Genomic DNA, 18,453 nt, shown 5'->3' with positions numbered 1-18,453 from the left:
CTATTTCCGCTTCCGGTAGCGTGGGGGCTCGGACAAGACAGCACCTCCACGCCGGCGCGGTCGGCCCCGCCCCCAGGCGGCGCACGTGCACGCCTCACTGTCATCTCGGGGGCGGGCCTGCGGCTGGTGGGGGCGGGGCCTGTCATAGAAGGGCGGGGCGGGCGTGTGCCCGCTCCAGGCGCAGGCGGAGCGTTTATGACCTTCGGGGAAGCCCCACTCAGTGACCGCCCGACGCCAATTGCCAGTTGTTAATTTCCGTCTAGTAGGAAGGACTGGACGCATGCTTTTCTTTTTTTTTTTTCGCATGCTTTTCTTTTTTTAAGTGGTTACTCCCTTCTACCATCCCCTTACGCCTGGTTTCAAGCAGAAAGGCACAGGCCGTCTTCTAAGGACCTGGCGGTCTGGTGTTGAGGTGTGTCCCCAAACCCCGAAGTTTAGAGTGGTAAAGGAGGAGGTACTCTAGCCTAATGGTGCGGTGGAGCTTAGATCCCCCCCCCCAACTTTTATGATAAAAGCTTTACTGAGGTATAATATATAATAAAATGCACTTACAGGAAATTGACAGTGAAACTGCAACGTGTACACTTTGATAAGTTCTGACATATATACATACACCCATTGAAACCACCATCACAATCAAGATTTGGGTTCACTTCTCCGGGCCGCAGGCCAACGCTCTAACCGCTGAGCCAAACCGGCCAGGGCTTTTTTTTTTTTTTTTTTGGGTTCACTTCTAACACTACCACTTAGTAGGTGTGGGAGCACGTGCCTGTCAGCCCTGTCAGCTCCCCTTCTCTCCTTAAACCACTACGTTTTTGCCTTTGTCCCTGCCATGGCCTGAATTCACTCTTGCCAAGGGTCAACAGATTAGGGTCAGTTCTGTCCTTATCCTATTCACTCTCCCGGCAGCATGTAATACAAACGTCCTCGCCCTCTTTCCTTTGCTCTCTCCAGGTTTCCTTTCCATCTCAGTGGCTGCTCCCTTTTCACTCTCTTCCCGGTATCTCCTCCTGAAGTCTAGATGTTGAAGTATTTTGGGGCCCATTATTTGACACTCTTCTTTATCTTGATCTATTAGCTATTTCTCATGACTTTAAATGTCATCCATAGCCTGGATGGTGTGGTTCAGTGGTTGAGCGTCGACCCATGCACCAAGAGGTCACGTATTCAATTCCCCCTCAGGGTACATGCCCAGGTTGTGGGCCCAATCCCCAGTGGGGGGCGTGTAGGAGGCGGCCAATCGATGTTCTCTCATCCATGTTTCTATCTCTCTCTCCCTCTCCCTAAAATCAGTAAAGAAAAAAAAAAAAGCCATCCATAACTGATGAAGACCCCCAACATGTCTCTTGCTGCCCTCAACTTCTGCTTTAAGCTTCAGGCTCAGGAATCCAATTGCTTATTGAACATGTTCTCTGATATCTCAAATTAATATGTACAAAAACTGACCTCTTATTGTTACTTCTCAAACCTTTGTCTCTTCCAGGTTTCCCCACATCAAGAAATTGCACCACCTATAGAGGGGACATAGCTCAACATAATAAAGGCCATATGAGACAAACCTACAGATAAGATCATACTCAATGGTGAAAAGCTGAAGCTTTTTCTCTAAAATCAGAAACAACACAAGGATGCCCACTCTTGCCACTTTCATTGAACATAGTACTGGAAGACCTACCCAGAGCAATTAGGCAAGAAAAAGAAATAAAAGGCATCCAAATTGAAAAGACAAAAGTAAACCGGTCTCTATTTGCAAATGACATATTATATACAGGAAACCCTAAAGAATGCACCAAAAAATATTAGAATAAGTAGATTCAGCAAAGTGTAAGGATTCAAAATAAATATACAAAAATCTGTTGCATTTATACACACTAATAACAAACTATCAGAAAGATAACAATCTCATTTACAATTGTACCAAAAAGAATAAAATACTGAGAAACAAATAAGTATGAGACCTATACTCTAAGACATTGATGAAAGAAATAAAAAAGGACACAAATAAATGAGAGGATATACCATGCTCATGGATATAAAAAATTAATATCATTAAAATGTCCATAATACCCAAAGCAATCTAAAAACTCAATGCAATCTCTATAAAAACACCAATGAGCCCTTGCCGGTGTGGCTCATTTGGTTGGGCAACGTGCCATGTACCATGAGGTGGCAAGTTCATTCCCAGTCAGGGAAAATGTTTGGGGTTTCAGGCTCCACCCCAAGTAGGGGGCATGCAGGATGTTTCTCTTTCATCAGTGTTTTTTTTCCTCTCTCTCCCTCTCCCTTCCTCTCCTCTCTTAAAAGAACAAAAGAAAGAAAAATAATAAAAACATATATTTTTGAAAAGAACTTAAAAAACAATGAAATTTTTCACAGAACTATAACAAATAGTTCTAAAATTTATATGAATCACCAAAACCCCCAAATAGTCAAAGCAATCTTGAGAAAGAAGAAAAAGTTGTATTATGTTACCTGGTTTCAAACTATACTGTAAGGCTATAGTAATCAAAACAGTATGGTACTGGCACAAAAACAGACATAGAACAATGTAACAGAACAGAGAGCCTAGAAATAAATCCATGCTTATATGGTCAATTAATATATGACAAAGGAGGCAAGAATATACAATGGAGAAGACAGTTTCTTTAATAAATGGTGCTGGGGAAACTAGATAGACCCATTTTAAAAAAATGAAACAACCACTTTCTTATACCATATCAAAAATAAACTCAAAATGGATTGACTTAAATGTAAACCTCAAACCATAAACCTCAAAAAATAAAAAATACACAGTAAACTCTTTGATCTTGTTTTTAGTTATACACACACACACACACACACACACACACACAAAAGTTTTTTCTCCCCAAAGGAAGCAAAAGCAAAAATAAACAAATGGGACAACATCAAAATGAAAAGCTTTTTTACAGTAAAGAAAACCATAAAAAATGAAAGGGAGAAGGTATTTGCAATTGATATATTCAATAGTGGATTAATATCCAAAATATATTAGGAGTGCTCACAACTTAACACCAAAAAGAAAACAAAAACAATCCAATTAAAACCTGGGCAGAGCCCTGGCCAATTTGGCTCAGTGGTTAGAGTATCAGCCCGAGGACCAGAGAGTCCCGGGTTCAGTTCCTGCGGAGGGCATGTATATTGGTTGTAGTTTGTCCCCAGCCCCGGTTGGGGTCGTGTGGGTGGCGGCCAGTTGATGTGTCTCTCTCACATTGATGTTTCTCTCTCTCTCTCTTCACCCCTCTCTCCCTCCTGCTCTATCTGGGGATAAATGCAACAACAACCAAAAAAAAAATGTCCTTGGGTGAGGATAAAAAACAAACCATTGGGCAAAACCCTGGCCAGTTTGGCTCAGAGGTTAGAGCATTGGCCTGCAGAACAAAGAGCTGAGGGTTTGATTCCAGCCAAGGGCACATACCTCAGTTGCAGTTCGTCCCCAGTCCTGGTTGGGGTTATGTAGGTGACAACCAGTCGATGTTTCTCTCTCTCTCTCTTCCTCCCTCCCTCTTGCTCTATCGGAAGATAAATAGAAAAATATCTTCAGGTGAGGATTTAAAAAAACAAAACAAAAACTGGGCAGAGCCTGGTCGATGTAGCTCAGTGAATTGAGCATTGGCCCATGGACTGAGAGATCCTGGTTCGATTCCCAGTCTGGGCACATGCCCAGGTTGCAAGCTCAGTCCTCAGTAGGGGGTGATCAGGAGGCAGCCAGTTGATGTATCTCTCTCACATCAATGTTTCTCTCTCTCTCCCTTCCTCTTTCTCTAAAAAATCAATAAAAACATATTTAAAAAAAAAAAAACTGGGCAGAGGACATGAATAGACACTTCTCCAAAGAGGACATACAGATGGCCAATAGACATATGAAAAGATGCCCAATGTCACTAATTATCAGAGAAATGCAAATTAAAACCACAATGAGATATTACCTCACATCTGTCAGAATGGCTGCCATCAATAAATCAATAAACACATGTTGGTGATGATGCGGAGGAAAGGGAGCCTTAGTGCACTGTTGGTGGAATTGTAAATTGGTGCAGCCACAATGGAAAACAGTATAAAGATTCCTCAAAAAATTAAAACTAGAGCCCTGGCCGGTTTTGCTCAGTGGTTAGAGCACCGGCCCACGGACCAGAGAGTCCTGGGTTCGGTACCTGCTAAGGGTATGTACCTTGGTTGCAGTTTGTCCCCGGCCTTGGTTAGGGTCATGTGGTGGCAGCCACTCGATGTGTCTCTCTCATATCGATGTTTCTCTCTCTCTCTACTTCCCTCTCTCCCTCCCGCTCTATCTGAGGATAAATGCAAAAATGTCCTCGAGTGAGGATAAAAAAAAAAATTAAAACTAGAACTACCATACAACCCAGTAAGTCTATTTCTGGGTATTTATCTGAAGAAAACAAAAACGGTAATTCAAAAAGATTTATCTACGCCATTCATGTTCATTGCAGCATTGTTTACAAAAGCCAAGATATGGAAGCAACCTGGGTGTCCATCGATGGACGAATGGTTAAAGAATATGTGGCACAATGGAATATCACTTAGCCATTAAAAAACAACAAAAAGCCCTGGCCAGTTTGGCTCAGCGGTTAGAGCGTCGGCCTGTGGTCCGGAGAGACCCGGGTTCGGTTCCTGCTAAGGGCATGTACCTCGGTTACAGTTTGTCCCCGGCCCTGGTCGGTTGTGTGGGTGGCAGCCACTCGATGTGTTCCTTTCATATCGATGTTTTTCTCTCTCTGTTCCTCTCTCTCCCTCCCACTCTACCTGAACAAAAAATAGAAAAAATGTCCTCAGGTGAGGATAAAAAAAAAAAAAAAACCAGCAAAAAACCAAAATCAGCCCTAACTGGTTTTCCCAATGGTTAGAGCATTGGCCCATGGACCAGAGTCTCAGGTTCGATTCCAGTCAAGGGCACATTCCTGGGTTGCAGTTTGGTCCCCAGCCCTGGTGGGGGTCATGCGGGAGGCAACCATTCGATATGTCTCTCTCTCTCCCTCTCACTCTGTCTGAAGATAAATAGAAAAAGATCCTCCGGTGAGGATTAAAAAAAGAAATCTTGCTATTTGTGACAATATGGATGAAGCTAGAATATTATGTTTTTGTTTTTTCGTTTTTTTTATCCTCACCCGAGGACATTTTTCCATCCTTTGTTCTGATAGAGCGGGAGGAAGAGAGAGAAACATCGATGTGAAGGGACACATCGAGTGGCTGCCACCCGTACGACCAACCAGGGCCGGGGACAAACTGCAACCGAAGCTAGAGTATTATGTTACGTGAAATAAGCCAAACACAGAAAGACAAATAATGTATGATTTCACTTATACATGGAATCTAAAAAACAAAATAGAGCCCGGCTGGTGTGGCTTACTGGTTGAGCGTAGATCCATACACCAACAGGTCGCAGGTTCGATTCCCAGTCAGGGCATATGCCCAGGTTGTGGGCCATACCCTGGGGGAGGGAGAAGCATGCAGGAAGTGGCCAGTTGTTGTTCTCTTTCATTGATGTTTCTCTCTCTCTCTCCCTCTCCCTTCCTCTTTCTCTAAAATCAATTAGGAAAAATAAATAAGTAAAAAATAGAAACAAACTCATAGATTTAGAGAACAAACTGATGGTTGCCAGAAGGGAGAGGGGTTGAGGGGATGGATGCAAAAGGGGAAGGGATTAGGCAATACAAACTTCCAGCCCTGACCAGCGTGGCTCAGTTGCTTTGGTGTCCCATGCACCGAAAGGTTGCCAGTTCCCAGTTAGGGCACATGCCTGGGTTTTGGGTTCGATCTTCTATGGGGTGTGCAGGAGGCAGCTGGAAATTTCTCTCTCCCTATAAGAAAATAAATAAATGAAGAGCCTTGGCCAGTTTGGCTCAGCGGTTAGAGCTTCGGCCTGCAAACCAGAGAGTCCCGGGTTCAGTTCCTGCTAAGGGCATGTACCTTGGTTGCAGTTTGTCCCCTGCCCAGGTTGGGGTTGTGTGGGTGGCAACCACTTGATGTGTCTCTCTCACATCGATGTTTCTCTCTCTCTCTCTTCATTCCTCTCTCCCTCCTGCTCTATTTGAAGATAAATGCAAAAATGTCCTTGGGTGGGGATAAAAATAAAAAAATAAAAAAAAATTTTTTTAAATTAAAAAATAAAGACAAACTTCTAGTTACAAAAATAGCCACGGGGGATGTAAAGTACAGCATGGGGAACATAGTCATCTGTTAATATGTATGGTGTCAGGTGAGTGCTAGACTTATTGCAGTGAGGTATATAAAATGTCTAATCACTATGTTGTACACTTGAAACTAAAATTGTATGTCGACTATAATTTAAAATAAATAAAAAATAATAGCTAAAATGGAAAGAAATTCTTAGGCCAAAAGGGAAAGATCCTTTCTCCACCCCTGTTCTCATCAGCAGCCACACCTGCTTCACTCCTTCAACTGGGAAATGTACTCATTGCGTGCACAGGATGTGCCAGGTACTCTTGTACGGTGGTTCTTGGGATATCACCAAGTAAAATATATTTGTAGCAGGGGAGATAATGCTATGGAAAAAAGAAATATAGATCAAGGTCAAAAGTATCAGGAGGGCACAGCTGGTGTGGCTCAGTGGTTGAGCGGCGACCCTGCACCAAGAGGTCACTAGTTTGATTCCCGGTCAGGGCACATGCCCAGGTTGTGGGCCTGATCCCCAGTGGGGGGCGTGCAGGTGGTGGCCAATTGATGTTCTCTCTCATCCATGTTTCTATCTCTCTCTCCCTCTCCTTTCCTCTCTCTCAAATCAATAAAGCAAAAAAAAAAAAAAAAAACTTTAAAAAGCATCAGGAGCCCTGGCAGGTTTGGCTCAGCGGTTAGAGCATCGGCCTGTGGTCCAGAGAGACCCGGGTTCGGTTTCCACTAAGGGCACGTACCTTGGTTGCAGTTTGTCCCCGGCTCTGTTTGGGTCGTGTGGGTGGCAACCATTTGATGTGTCCCTTTCACGTCGATGTTTCTCTCTCTCCCTCCCACTCTATCTGAACAAAATATGGAAAAATGTCCTCGGGTAGGGATTAAAAAAAAAAAAGTATCAGGAGGGCAGGTTGCAGTTCTAAATAGGCTGTTCATGAGGCCTGTGAGGTGAAATAGAGCAAATCCTTGAAGAAGTGCAAGTTTTGGCCCCTGGATTTCCAGAAAAGCATCTCTGGCAGAGGACAGGTAGAGTGACTCTGTAGCAGGTGTACTTGGCACACAGGAGTCAGTGTGGCTGCAGCGGCATGCAAGAGCCAGAGGTGCTGCGGAGCTGAACAGAGAAGTACAGCAGGGTCTGGATTGGGAAGGGCCCTTTAGGTCATCTGAAGAAACTGGTTTCTACTCTTGACGAAAATGGAAGTCATTACAAGGTTATGAGCAGAGAAGTCACCTGACCTGGCCTACATTTTAAAAGGATGACTTTGGGTGCTATGCTGAGAAGACTGAGGGGCCTGGAGTAGGGCAGAGTGGCAGAAGGAGGGAGACCAGTTAGGAGGTGACAGTGACTTGGACCAGGTGATAGTAGTGGGGTGGTGACAGGACTGACTTCTGGATATGTTTGGAAAAAAAAAAAAAAAAAAAAGCCAGTGGTTTGGTTAATGAATTGGATGTCAGATATAACAAATTAAGGATACTGCAAGGTTTCTAAACTGAGCAACTAGAAAGATGAGTTGCCATCAACTGAGACCTTAAAACACATCCTAAATCTGCCCACTTCTCTCCATCTCTACCCAAGAACGAGCCACCATCTTTCCCATGGACTATAGGTAGGAGTGGCCTAGCTGGTCTCCCTGCTGTGATTCTCATTCTTGAGTTTATCCTTCAGTCAGTGTAAGTTTTATTTATTTATTTTTGTTTTGTTTTTAATTGACTTTAGAGAGAGAGGGAGATGGAAAGAGACAGAGAGAAATATCAATTGGCTGCCTCCCATACGTACCCTGATGAGGGATTAAATCCAAAACCTGGGTATGTGCCCTCATTGGGAATTGAACCTGTGACCTTTTGGTGTACGGAATGTTGCTTCTACTAACTGAGCCACACCAGTCAGGGGCAGTGTTTTAAAATGTAAATTACTTGCTCAGTTCACTCACAATAAAAGCCAAATGCTTTGCTTTGGCTTACAAGGCTCTGTATGATCTGGCCCCTGTTAAACTTCCTGATCTCATCTCCCAGTCTAGCCACACTGGTCTTCTATTTTTACTTCAAACACTGAGACTCATTTCTGCCTCAGGGCCTTTGCCCTTGCTGTTTCCTATGCCTGGAATACATGTCCCCCAGATATTCATATGGTTGCCTTCTTATTTAGTTTTGGGCTCTATTCCTCTATTTGCATGTTACCTCCTCAAAGAAGCCCCATGTGTTGTAGTATTGACCTGTCACTCTTCAGCCTCTTCCTTCACTTTATTTTTCTTCAAGCATGTATTACTTAGGATTATATTACACGTTCCATTATTGTCGATCATCCTTAATAGACTGTAAGCAACGGAAGGGTTTTATCTTTTTCACTGATACACCCACCAGCTCCTAAAACAGTGCCAGGCTCAGAGAAGGCACTATGGTATTCATTGAATAAAGGTGAGGCATAAACATAACAATACATATAAAGGACTTAGCATGGTGCCTGGCACAGAGCAAGCAACCAGAAGATGCTGTACTTTGGGCTCCCTCCCTGCCTCTCTGGCCATCCTTCCTGTTTCCTTGTCTGGCCCAGCCTCATCTGTCCTGACTTGGCCACTAATCTCAGCTTTCCTCAAGGCTGAGTTCTGGGCCTCTCTTCTTTTAACCTGACATTCTCCTCCTAGGTGACTCCAGCCAGGTTTTTATTGTCCATTATGTCTCAAGCAACCCCCAACTGTTCTTCTCTGTGTAACACCCCATTTAATCACAATCTGTAATCATTATTTATTTTTGAGAAAAACAGGCCCTGACAACTGGGAAATGACCTGACACTCACAGCCAGGCCGTGGTGCTCACATTCATTGTAAAACTCGCAGAACACCAACAGCAGACGAGGTCATTCTGTGATAGTGGTGTAAACAAAGTTTGTAACTTTGTCTGAGCACAAACAGAAACAGTCACTTTGTAAGCCATAAATGCCGAAAAATGCTGAACAGTATTGGCTAAACTACTGGCTACATGAGTGACAGCTATTTCTTTTTATTTTTTACCAAGTAACAGCTTTAGCCACGTTTTATTCCTCCTTCCAAGATGAGATTTATTAAGATGTGCAATCGCAGAATTGCCCCTACTTCCCAACAGCTCCCAATTCAGAACAAATCCTCGCTTCCTCGACTCTTTCCCCATCACTTAACACAGACCCTACATCCGTCATTCCTGACCCTCTTATGAGATCACTTTAGTTAAACCCAGCTTTGACTATAGGAGGTTTCTGGTGGTCTTGGCTAGAAAGGCATTGCCAATTTTACTATCTTCCTTTCTACTGTATCCCAAAATTTTAGCGGGAAGTGGCTGACAGAGGGTGTCTGTCCTAGCTTTTTTCACAGCTGGAAGCCCAACACCATGCTCAGCACTCGGCTGCCTAAAGTCCCCACCACTGGACTGTCACAGCCCACAGCATATAAATTAAGGAGCTATATGTCAGCTTGGGGAATTTCCTCCAAGGCAGCTGGCATGCTCCGCCCTTACTCCATCCTGAGGCTTGGAGCATGCATTAGCAAACGCGATTTGCTCTGGACTGAACAGGAGGGTCTGACCCCAGGAACTGAAGAGCTGAAATCTGGGGGGAGGTAATAACCAGGGATCTTGTGGTGGCATGATTGTCATACATCTTTTTGACTGTCTAATTCTTGACTTCTGAGAAACAAAATTCTATCTTGCTTTAAGGCTAATGTTGGTTTCCGTTACAACTGAACTTAAAGCTGATAAACTGGGCCATAGTAGGTGTTTAATATTTACAGAGTAAATAAATGTATCCATGCTCATGGCTTCAACCACTACCTATATGTAGAAAACTCAGATCTATGCTTCGTTTTACTCTGAATACCAAACCTGTATATTCGACTATCTACTTGGTACCTCTCCTTGGATGTCTTTAAAAAGGCAGCTCAGCCCTGGCTGGTTTGGCTCAGCGGTTAGAGCGTCAACCTGTAGTCCAGAGAGACCTGGGTTCGGTTCCCGCTAAGGGCATGTACCTTGGTTTCAGTTTGTCCCTGGCCCTGGTTGGGTTGTGCGGGTGGCAGCCACTCGATGTGTCTGTTTCATGTCGACGTTTCTCTCTCTCTCTCCCTCCCACTCTATCTAAACAGAAAATGGAAAAATGTCCTCAGGTGAGGATTAAAAAAAAAAAAGGCAGCTCAGACACAACCATTTCAAAAGGAAGTTAGTTTTTTCTCAATACCTTTCTTTTTAAAATGGCACTTAGGTATGTGAGCCAGAACTACAAGAACCCTAAAATACTTTTCATTCTGACCTCGTTTCCAGAACCCACTCTCCTCCGACTCCACTATACACGGCGACGCGACCACTGCAAACCACTGGATTACTGAAGGAACTTTCCAACCTAACCCCCAAGCTTGGACAGGTCTCCACGTTGAGTTCTTTTTAAAAAACCAATACAATCTGTGAACCTGCCTGAAACTCTTCTAAGGCTTCTTTCTTAAGAAGACCCTAACCCTTGTTCTGCAAGGCCCTGTGGCCCAGCTGCTTTCTTCTGCCTCCCCTCCTACTCCGCCTGGACTCCTCCCCCACAGCACCGCAGGCTTGTCCTTCAAGCTTGCCTGTTGTCATCTTCTGAGGTTCCCCTCAACGCATACTACCCCTTTCTTCACGCCTCCCCTTTACAGCACTACGGACAGGTCTAACTTGACACATATTTGTCATTTTTTGATGAACACGGCTCCCCCTGTGCATTTTCAATTCACTGGTTTAGGCTCTCAGTCACCTCTAGTGCCTAGAATATTACCTGGCCCACAGGCACTCGACATTTATTGAAAGACGGCTCTGTCATTACCACTCCACAAACACCAAACCTACACACAGAGAAATGTTTAAAAATTACTCCATGACTCGGCTGGTGTGGCTCAGTGGTTGTGTTGACCCATGCACCAAGAGGTCACTGGTTCGATTCCCGGTCAGGGAACATGCCCAGGTTGTGGGCCCGATTCCCAGTGGGGGTCATGCAGGAGGCCAACTGATGTTCTTTCTCATTGATGTTTCTCTCTTCCTCTCCCTTCAAGATTAATAAAGAAAAAAAGAGCCCTGGCTGGTTTGGGTCAGTGGTTAGAGCATAGCCTGCGGTCCAGAGAGACCTGGGTTCGGTTTCTGATAAGGGCATGTACCTCGGTTGCAGTTTGTCCCCGGTCCTGGTTGGATCATGCGGATGGCAACCCCTCGATGTAACCCTTTCACGTCGATGTTTCTCTCTCTCTCCCTCCCACTCTATCTGACCAAAATATGGAAAAATGTCCTCGAGTGAGGATTTAAAAAAAAAAGAAAAAAAAAAGAAGTAAACATTTAAAGAAAATAAATAAGTAAATTCCTCCATGCCCGGCCAGTGTGGTTGAGCATCGACCCATACACCAAGAAGTTGCTGGTTCGATTCCCGGTGAGGGCACATGCCCAGGTTGTGAGCCCAATCCCCAGTGAGGTGCATGCAGGAGGTGGCCAATCGATGTTCCCTCTCATTGGTGTTTCTCTCTTCCTCTAAAATCAATAAAGAAAATAATAATAATGATAATAAAAATTACTCCATGGATACCTGGTTTTGCTTTTTGCCCACAAAAGTTCACCCCTGAACATAATGCAGCCTGGTCCGGTTCATGGGACCTTACTGTCCCTTCAGCCCGGGAGAAGCCCAAGCCTCGGCCCTCTCCGTCACCACTGCGTATGAACTGGTGAGGAACACAGGACTCCAAGAACAGCTTCATCTGCCCTCCAGAGATGACTGGAACACGGGGAGTAAAGAAAATGCTTGTTTCCACTGCATTTATTACTAATATAAAAAATGTTAAAAAGAAGAAAAATTCATTTTCAGTTCTCCAACAGCTCTTGTCCCTCCCTCTTGCCCACACAACTCCTGACCCATTTCCTCAGGGCCAGTTCAGGGCTGAGCCTGCTCACTGCCGTTTTCACAGAAAACAACCAGGGACGGAGGTCGGGAGAGGACGACGGACTGTCCAGGTTCCACCCAAAGACAGGCCAGGTGGAGAGCCACAGAATTCAAACGAGAGGGCTGGTGGCCTCACAATGACGCAGTCTAACCAAAATGGGCTGCAGAGGAAAGAGGGCAGGCCCACCAGAGGCCTCAGAGCACATTCCAGGGACCTGTGTCAAACCTGGGATGTGACACCAGAAGGGAGGGGCGGCCAGGGAGGCAGTTTTGTGGAAAGTTTCACAATTCTCCGTGTTGGGAAATGGGGAAAGCCTAGAGGGCACCAAGAGCCTCACTCATTTTGGCAGAAATACCCTAGTGTGGGGGAGCCACAGAATGCCACGGACACTGAGAAAGGCCACAGGGGACGCACGCTCACAAAGCACAGTGATCACAGACCATGGCAGTGGGCCAGGCTACTGACAGCGACACTACAAAATCCAAAAGCAGGGAGACTGGCCTTTCAGGAAGGAAGTCTGTAGAGTCATCCAAACCTGACCCAGGTCAGACAACCTGGTGAGTCTCCCAGAGCAGCTGCCAACATCGGGGGTCAGGGTTATCACAGAGAAGACTTAGAACAAGCAGCCAGAGGGAACGGTGGGAGCTGCTCCAGGGCTCAGGATTCGAGGCAATACTGGGTGTCGGTGGACAGGTGCACAAGAAACAGCACCAAGTAAGTTTCCTGCTTAGCAACTGGCCAGGGGGTGAGGATCCAGGAGGCAGTGAGAGAGCAAAGATGGGCTCCTGAAGGCCAGTCTCTGGAGGCTGAATTAGCAGAAAGAGTGGACAGTGCGCACCAGGATGAAACACAACTCTGGACCTCAAATGGGGGAGGTGGTGGACAGGGGTGGTGGAGCAGCCCCACAGCAGCTGCCAGAGGGCCGCAGGGAACACAGCCGCCAGGCCACAGAGGGCGCCTCCCGCCCGGACAGGAAGGCATGGTCTCACAGGGGCGGTCCGTTGACGCCCGGGTGGTAGAAGGCACAGAGGTCCTCATATCGACAGTGGCCCTTTTTGGCAAAGTGTCGGCAGACAGGGCGGTCAGATTTGTCTGTGAACAAGTGAAAACAGGGCGATTTAAAATGTGAGTGAGGCTCCCTCCTCCCTCCCTCTCATCCCCCACCTCTCTCTCCGACTCCATTTTCTCCGCTGCTGGGGGTCGGGGTCTCCTGTGGGCGGCCCAGCTGGTACCCCACGTCTCCCTTCAGGGTCAAGGTGAACCCCGGGAGGAGCTGGGAGGCGGGGACTGGGGCAGAGGGAGCAGCGGCCCCAGCGAGTTTGGGGTGGGGAGTAGCCAGTGGGAGGAGGGGTGGAGCAGGGAGGGGGGGCCTCAGGGCCCCCCTCAATAAAAACAAACAAATAAATAAATAAAATGTGAGTAAGGAAGAAAAAAAGAAAAGACCGAGAGGGCAGTCAGACTTCCTCCTCCATACCATTTCAGATACTCTGGAATGGCAGTCTCTCTCACGGGAAAAAACACATTCAGGGCTACTACCACTTCAGGAGGACAAAGGACAATCCAAAAGAGAAGAGTCATGGTCACTCTGAGACTGATGGGTATTAAATGTATACAGGCATAAAAAAATGGGCCCACCTTCCATAATCTGGGGTTCATCCTTGGGGGAGCAGGTATTCTTGATGAGCGACCAGCTTTTGAGCCTTCGAGGATGTCTCTGTTCTTTGAGAAAACCTCCCCTAGAGGGACTACTATGTCCTGGCCCAGGAAAAGGAGGCTCAGCATTGACCCCCCACCAACCACGACCATATGGGCCAAACCTGGGGCCTAAGCCTCCCCAAACTGGGCCTCTGCCCCGGGGAGGAGGTGGGAGACTCAGCAGCGGTGGAATCATCAGTCCCCTCGATCCTGGAGGACCTCTGTGAAGAGCTAGAGAGAGAGAGAACCATGGACAGGTGATCAATGGCCAACTTAATCCTACTGAAGAAGCCCTGATTTTTTTTTTTTTTGGAAGTACGTTGTACATACAAAAAAACAGACCAACTTCAAGCGCACAACTCAGTTATCACTGAAGTAAACACATTTGTGTTTCCACCACCCAGGTGAAGGGATAGGACTTCATTAACACTTCAGAAGTCACCCCCCCGTGCCCCCCACTATTCCACCCTCCTCCCCAAAGGTAACCACTGTCCTGACTTCTAGCACCATAGGTTAGTTTTTGCCTGTTTTTGAACTTTGCATAAGTGGAATCATACAGTCTGCATTCTTTTGTGTCTGGCTCCTTTCGCTCAACATCATGTTTGTGAGATTCATCCAGGTTGCCTGTAGCAGCAGTTCGTTCGTTTTCATTGCAGTGTAGTGTCCCATTGCATGCACACACAACAACTTATTTATCCATTCTACTGATGGTGGACATGTGGGTGGATTCCAGTTTGGGGCTATAACGAGAAATGCTGCTATGAACATTTTTATACAAGTCTTTGTTAACATATGTATGCATTTCTGTTGAGTCTATACCTAACAGAGGTATTATTGGGTCCTAGAGTATATATGTATGCTCAAGTTTAATAGATAAAATCAAACTTTTCCCAAAGTGCTTGTACCAATTTATATCCCCACCAGCATTTGTCCCCTAGTATTGACAACATTGGGTATTGTCAATCTTCATTTTTAGCATTCTGCTGAGTGTGAAAAGTTTGTTTTTTATCAAACTTGTGGTAAAACATGTAACGTAAAGCTTGCCATCTTAACTACTTTTTTAAAAAAAGGAATAGTTTATGCCCTGGCCGGTTTGGCTCAGCGGTAGAGCGTCAGCCTGTGGTCCAGAGAGACCCGGGTTTGGTTCCCGCTAAGGGCACGTACCTCGGTTGCAGTTTGTCTCAGGTCCTGGTTGGGTCGTGCGGGTAGCAGCCACTTGATGTGTCCCTTTCACGTGGATGTTTCTCTCTCTCTCTCTCTCTCCCTCCCTCCCTCCCCACTCTATCTGAACAAAAAATGAAAAAATGTCCTCGAGTGAGGATAAAAAAAAAAAAAGGAATAGTTTATTGATTTTTTAGAGAGAGAAGGGAGAGAGAGACATCGATTGAGTGCCTCCCAAATGACCCCACCAGGCCTGCAACTTGGGAATGTACCTTGACAACCTCTGCGTGCACAGGGCAATGCCCAGCCAACTGAGCCACACTGACCAGGGCACCATCTTAACCATTTTTAAGTGTTAAGTATATTCACATTGTTGTGAAACAGATCTCCAAAACCTTTTTTTTTTCCATCTTGCAAAACTGAAACTCTACAGCTACAAAACAACTGTCCTTTCCCCCCTCCACCCAGCCCCCGGCAACCACCATTTTACTTTGCGTCTATGAATTTAACTACTTTAGATACCTCATATAAGTGGAATCATATAGTATTTGTCTTTTCGTGACTAGTTTATGTCATTTAGCGTAATGACCTCAAGATTCATCCATACTATAGCATGTGACAGGATTTTCTTACTTTGGGGGGGGCTGAATAATATTCCACTGTATGAACATACCATATTTTGTTTACTCATCTGTCAGCAGACATTTGGGTTGCTTCCATCTCTTGGCTAATGTGAATAGTGCTGCTATGAATATAGATGTGCAAATATCTCTTCAAAATCCTACTTTCTATTCTTTTGGATATATACCCAGAAGTGGAACTGCTGGGTCATACAGTAGTTCTATTTTTAATTTTTTGAGCAATCTCCATACTGTTTTCCAGAGTGATTATACCATTTTACAATCCCACCAACAGTACAAAAGAATTTCAATTTCAAAGTGGTGTGTTTTTATCTTGCATTTATTTGTAGACTAATAATGTTCTTGTTCACATGTTTTTGGTCATTTAGGTTTTGGTTTTTATGAGGTGGCTATTCTGATCTTTTGCCCATTTTTCTAACAGGTTGTCCAGAAGAGTTCTTTATGTAGTCTAGATATGAGCTCTCTACTGGTTACATTTGCTACAAGTATCTTCTACTTTCTTAATTTCTTAATGGTGTCATTTGATTAATAGGAGTTTATATTTTCTAACATAGTTCAGTTTACAGATCTTTCTTTTACAGTTAGCATGTGTTTCCTGTGTAAGAACTCTTTCTACTCCAAGACCACGAAATATATTTTGTAGAATTATTTTAGTTTTTACACTTAGATATAGAGTCCACTTGGAATTGATGCTTGCATATGGTATGAATAGGAGGTCAAATTTCATTCCCCCGCATGAATATCTAGCATCATTTACTGCAAAGACCACTATTTCAGTCCCATCTTAACCATAAATGAAGTGTCCAAATATGTGTGGGCTTGTTATCGGACCCTTTATGCAGTTCTGACACGTCTACCCTTCTGCCAACACCACATCATTATAACTTAGCTTTACAATAACCCTCCCACTTCAAGACTGTCTTTGCACTCTTACCCTGATCCTCTGTGTTTCCATAGAATAATGCAGAATGTTTATTTCCACAAAAAAAGAGCAATTAAAACTGGGAATGCATTGAATCTACAACACAGAGTTTTCAATCTGTGAATACACAGCATCTCTCCATTTAGGTACTGATTTCCTGATCTTCTGATTTTAAGTCATTCCTGGGTTTTAGTCCCTCCCTTGTTCCCTTCTCCAGGACCTAATCAAAGGACTAGGGCCCCTTCCTCCTCACCTGACATGGGGTCACCAGGTTTTCCATTGGCCATTGGGGGAGGGCCCAGAAGACTGGGTGGTCCTAAGAGTAGACACAAATATATGGTCATTAAAATGAACTAAGGGACTGATGATCCTTTCCTTATATTTTGGTTGTACTACTCATTTCTCAATCCAACCACTAAAACCAGGTATATTCTTAGCAGTGTTAGGAATTTTCAGCCCATTCATCTGCAAAAGTTTTCAGGATTCGCAAAATGTAGAGACTCGGTCAAAGGGGATAATGCGCGAAGAACACCTACAATTTTCTCTTCCCCTGGCCCTGTTGCTATCCAAAACATCCATTGAGAATCCAACCCCTCTCTGTAACTGCTGGCAGCTCAGATAGCCGCCCCTACCCCCAGGGGTTGAGAAGGATACACTTCCACATTTCCTGTGAACGTGCGGCCACAAGTTCTCATCCCAGTCACTGCGACCTGCCATCTCTCTGGGGCCCCTCGCCCCTGACAGTCTGTGGCTGCGCACACGAGCTCCTTGGCCTCTCCTCCCCAGCCTTCTCTAGAAAGGCTTCGGGGCCGGGCTGAGGCTGAGGGTTTAAGTGAGAGAACTCCTTCAGAGCTCCATCCGGGAAAGGCCGTCCACGCCCCCACCCGTCCGAGCGCGTGCGCCCTTCCTCCTTCCGTCGGAGCCCCTTCCCCGCGCCCTTCGGCCCCCAAGCGCTCGCCCCCACCGGCTGGCGGCAGGTGCACACGCCTCCCGGCTCCTCACCGAGAGGACTCCCGTCGTCTCCGTCTCCCGTCTCTTCCCGCGTTGGCACTGGGGACTGCGGCGGCGGCGGCGGCTGTTGCTGGTTCTGCTTCTTCCGTTTGGGCATCGTGGTTGCGGCTATGGCTGCAGCGGGATTTGGAGGGCAGTGAGGAAGGGGCACGCTTGATTCTGTTTCCGCTTCCGGGGGGCGGTGGCCCGGGAGGCTGAGGCCCCCCATTTAACTTTCAGGAGGCTGTGGGGGCTTTGTGCGGCTTTTCCTTACGTCAGCTACTTCCTCCGTCTCTGCCAGGCACAGCGGCAATCTGCAGCCTGCCTTCGCGGCGTTTCCATGAGTGCTCCCCAACCGCGCGCTTCTCCCCTCGGCGGAGAAGGCTCCAGACCCGCCGCTCAGGGTGCAATAGAGTCGTCAGGCTCGGGCTAGAAGGTCTGGGAAGAGGGCTGTCGCGCCCTAGGATCGCCACATCCGGTCCCGGTTACTATGGTAACAGCCGCAGGCACCACTTCGTGACCTCTGACCTCCCTCCCAAATCCCTGGTCATAGCTGGGTTTCCATCCTCGCCCGCGCTGGCTCTTTGGGTGGTAAACCTGCTCCTTCTCATCCTTCCTCCCGGGAATTGGGGTCCCGGCGGGGCGGCGCCCAGGACGCTTCAGACGCCTGGCCCCACCCACAGCGTAACGCAGCTACCGGGCCCCGCCCGCGCCGCCTCGGCCCACTCGGCGCAGCCGGGCGGGGGCAGCCGCGCGCGCACGCCCCTCTCTCCGGGGGGTGGGCCCGCCTCGCGCTCCGCCGCCCTCCAGGTGAGGGCTCGCTCCTCCCAGCCGCGCAGGGTAGTGATGACACGCGTCCCCCTCTTCCGAGCGCGAGGTGGTAGCGTCCGTGACGAAGCGAGCCCGGTCCTCCCACGCGCGTCTCCCTCGCCGCCCTGCGCCCTCTCGGTGCCACTGGCTCTCACGTGCAGGG

The 18,453-nt window shown here is 46.6% G+C and overlaps 1 protein-coding gene across 3 annotated transcripts; it reads right to left on the bottom strand.

Moving 5' to 3' along the window:
• Window positions 1–11,950: 11,950 nt before the first annotated feature.
• On the bottom strand, window positions 11,951–18,145 carry PRR3 (proline rich 3). 3 transcript variants are annotated; one of them, XM_036249485.1, is made up of 6 exons: window positions 17,755–18,145; window positions 17,493–17,615; window positions 16,744–16,806; window positions 14,324–14,506; window positions 13,707–13,997; window positions 11,951–13,163 (listed from the first exon to the last, which is right to left on the bottom strand). In XM_036249485.1, the coding sequence occupies exons 2-6, from the start codon at window positions 17,596–17,598 to the stop codon at window positions 13,057–13,059; spliced, it is 750 nt and encodes a 249-aa protein (XP_036105378.1). In that variant the 5' UTR covers window positions 17,599–17,615; window positions 17,755–18,145; the 3' UTR covers window positions 11,951–13,056. The 3 variants fall into 3 exon arrangements, with proteins under 3 accessions (XP_036105378.1, XP_036105377.1, XP_036105379.1); XM_036249484.1 differs by having other exon boundaries at window positions 17,493–18,145; XM_036249486.1 differs by lacking the exon at window positions 14,324–14,506 and having other exon boundaries at window positions 17,493–18,145.
• Between the last annotated feature and the right edge of the window lie 308 nt (window positions 18,146–18,453).

The sequence above is a fragment of the Molossus molossus genome, unplaced genomic scaffold, assembly GCF_014108415.1.
Source record: "Molossus molossus isolate mMolMol1 unplaced genomic scaffold, mMolMol1.p scaffold_m16_p_8, whole genome shotgun sequence".
NCBI lineage: Eukaryota > Metazoa > Chordata > Mammalia > Chiroptera > Molossidae > Molossus > Molossus molossus.
The sequence above is the reverse complement of the archived record's forward strand: the minus strand, read 5'-3'. Positions and strand labels throughout refer to the sequence as shown.

Bases quoted from the DNA above. Each gene is read 5' to 3' on its own strand.
- PRR3 (XM_036249484.1), bottom strand. From the start codon at position 17,709: ATGGGGGGCCTCAGCCTCCCGGGCCACCGCCCCCCGGAAGCGGAAACA. The intron at 16,807-17,492 runs GTGAGGAGCCGG...GTCTACTCTTAG, and splicing joins AGACGACGGGAGTCCTCTCG to GACCACCCAGTCTTCTGGGC. The intron at 14,507-16,743 runs GTGAGGAGGAAG...TTCTCGTTATAG, and splicing joins ACCTGGTGACCCCATGTCAG to CCCCAAACTGGAATCCACCC.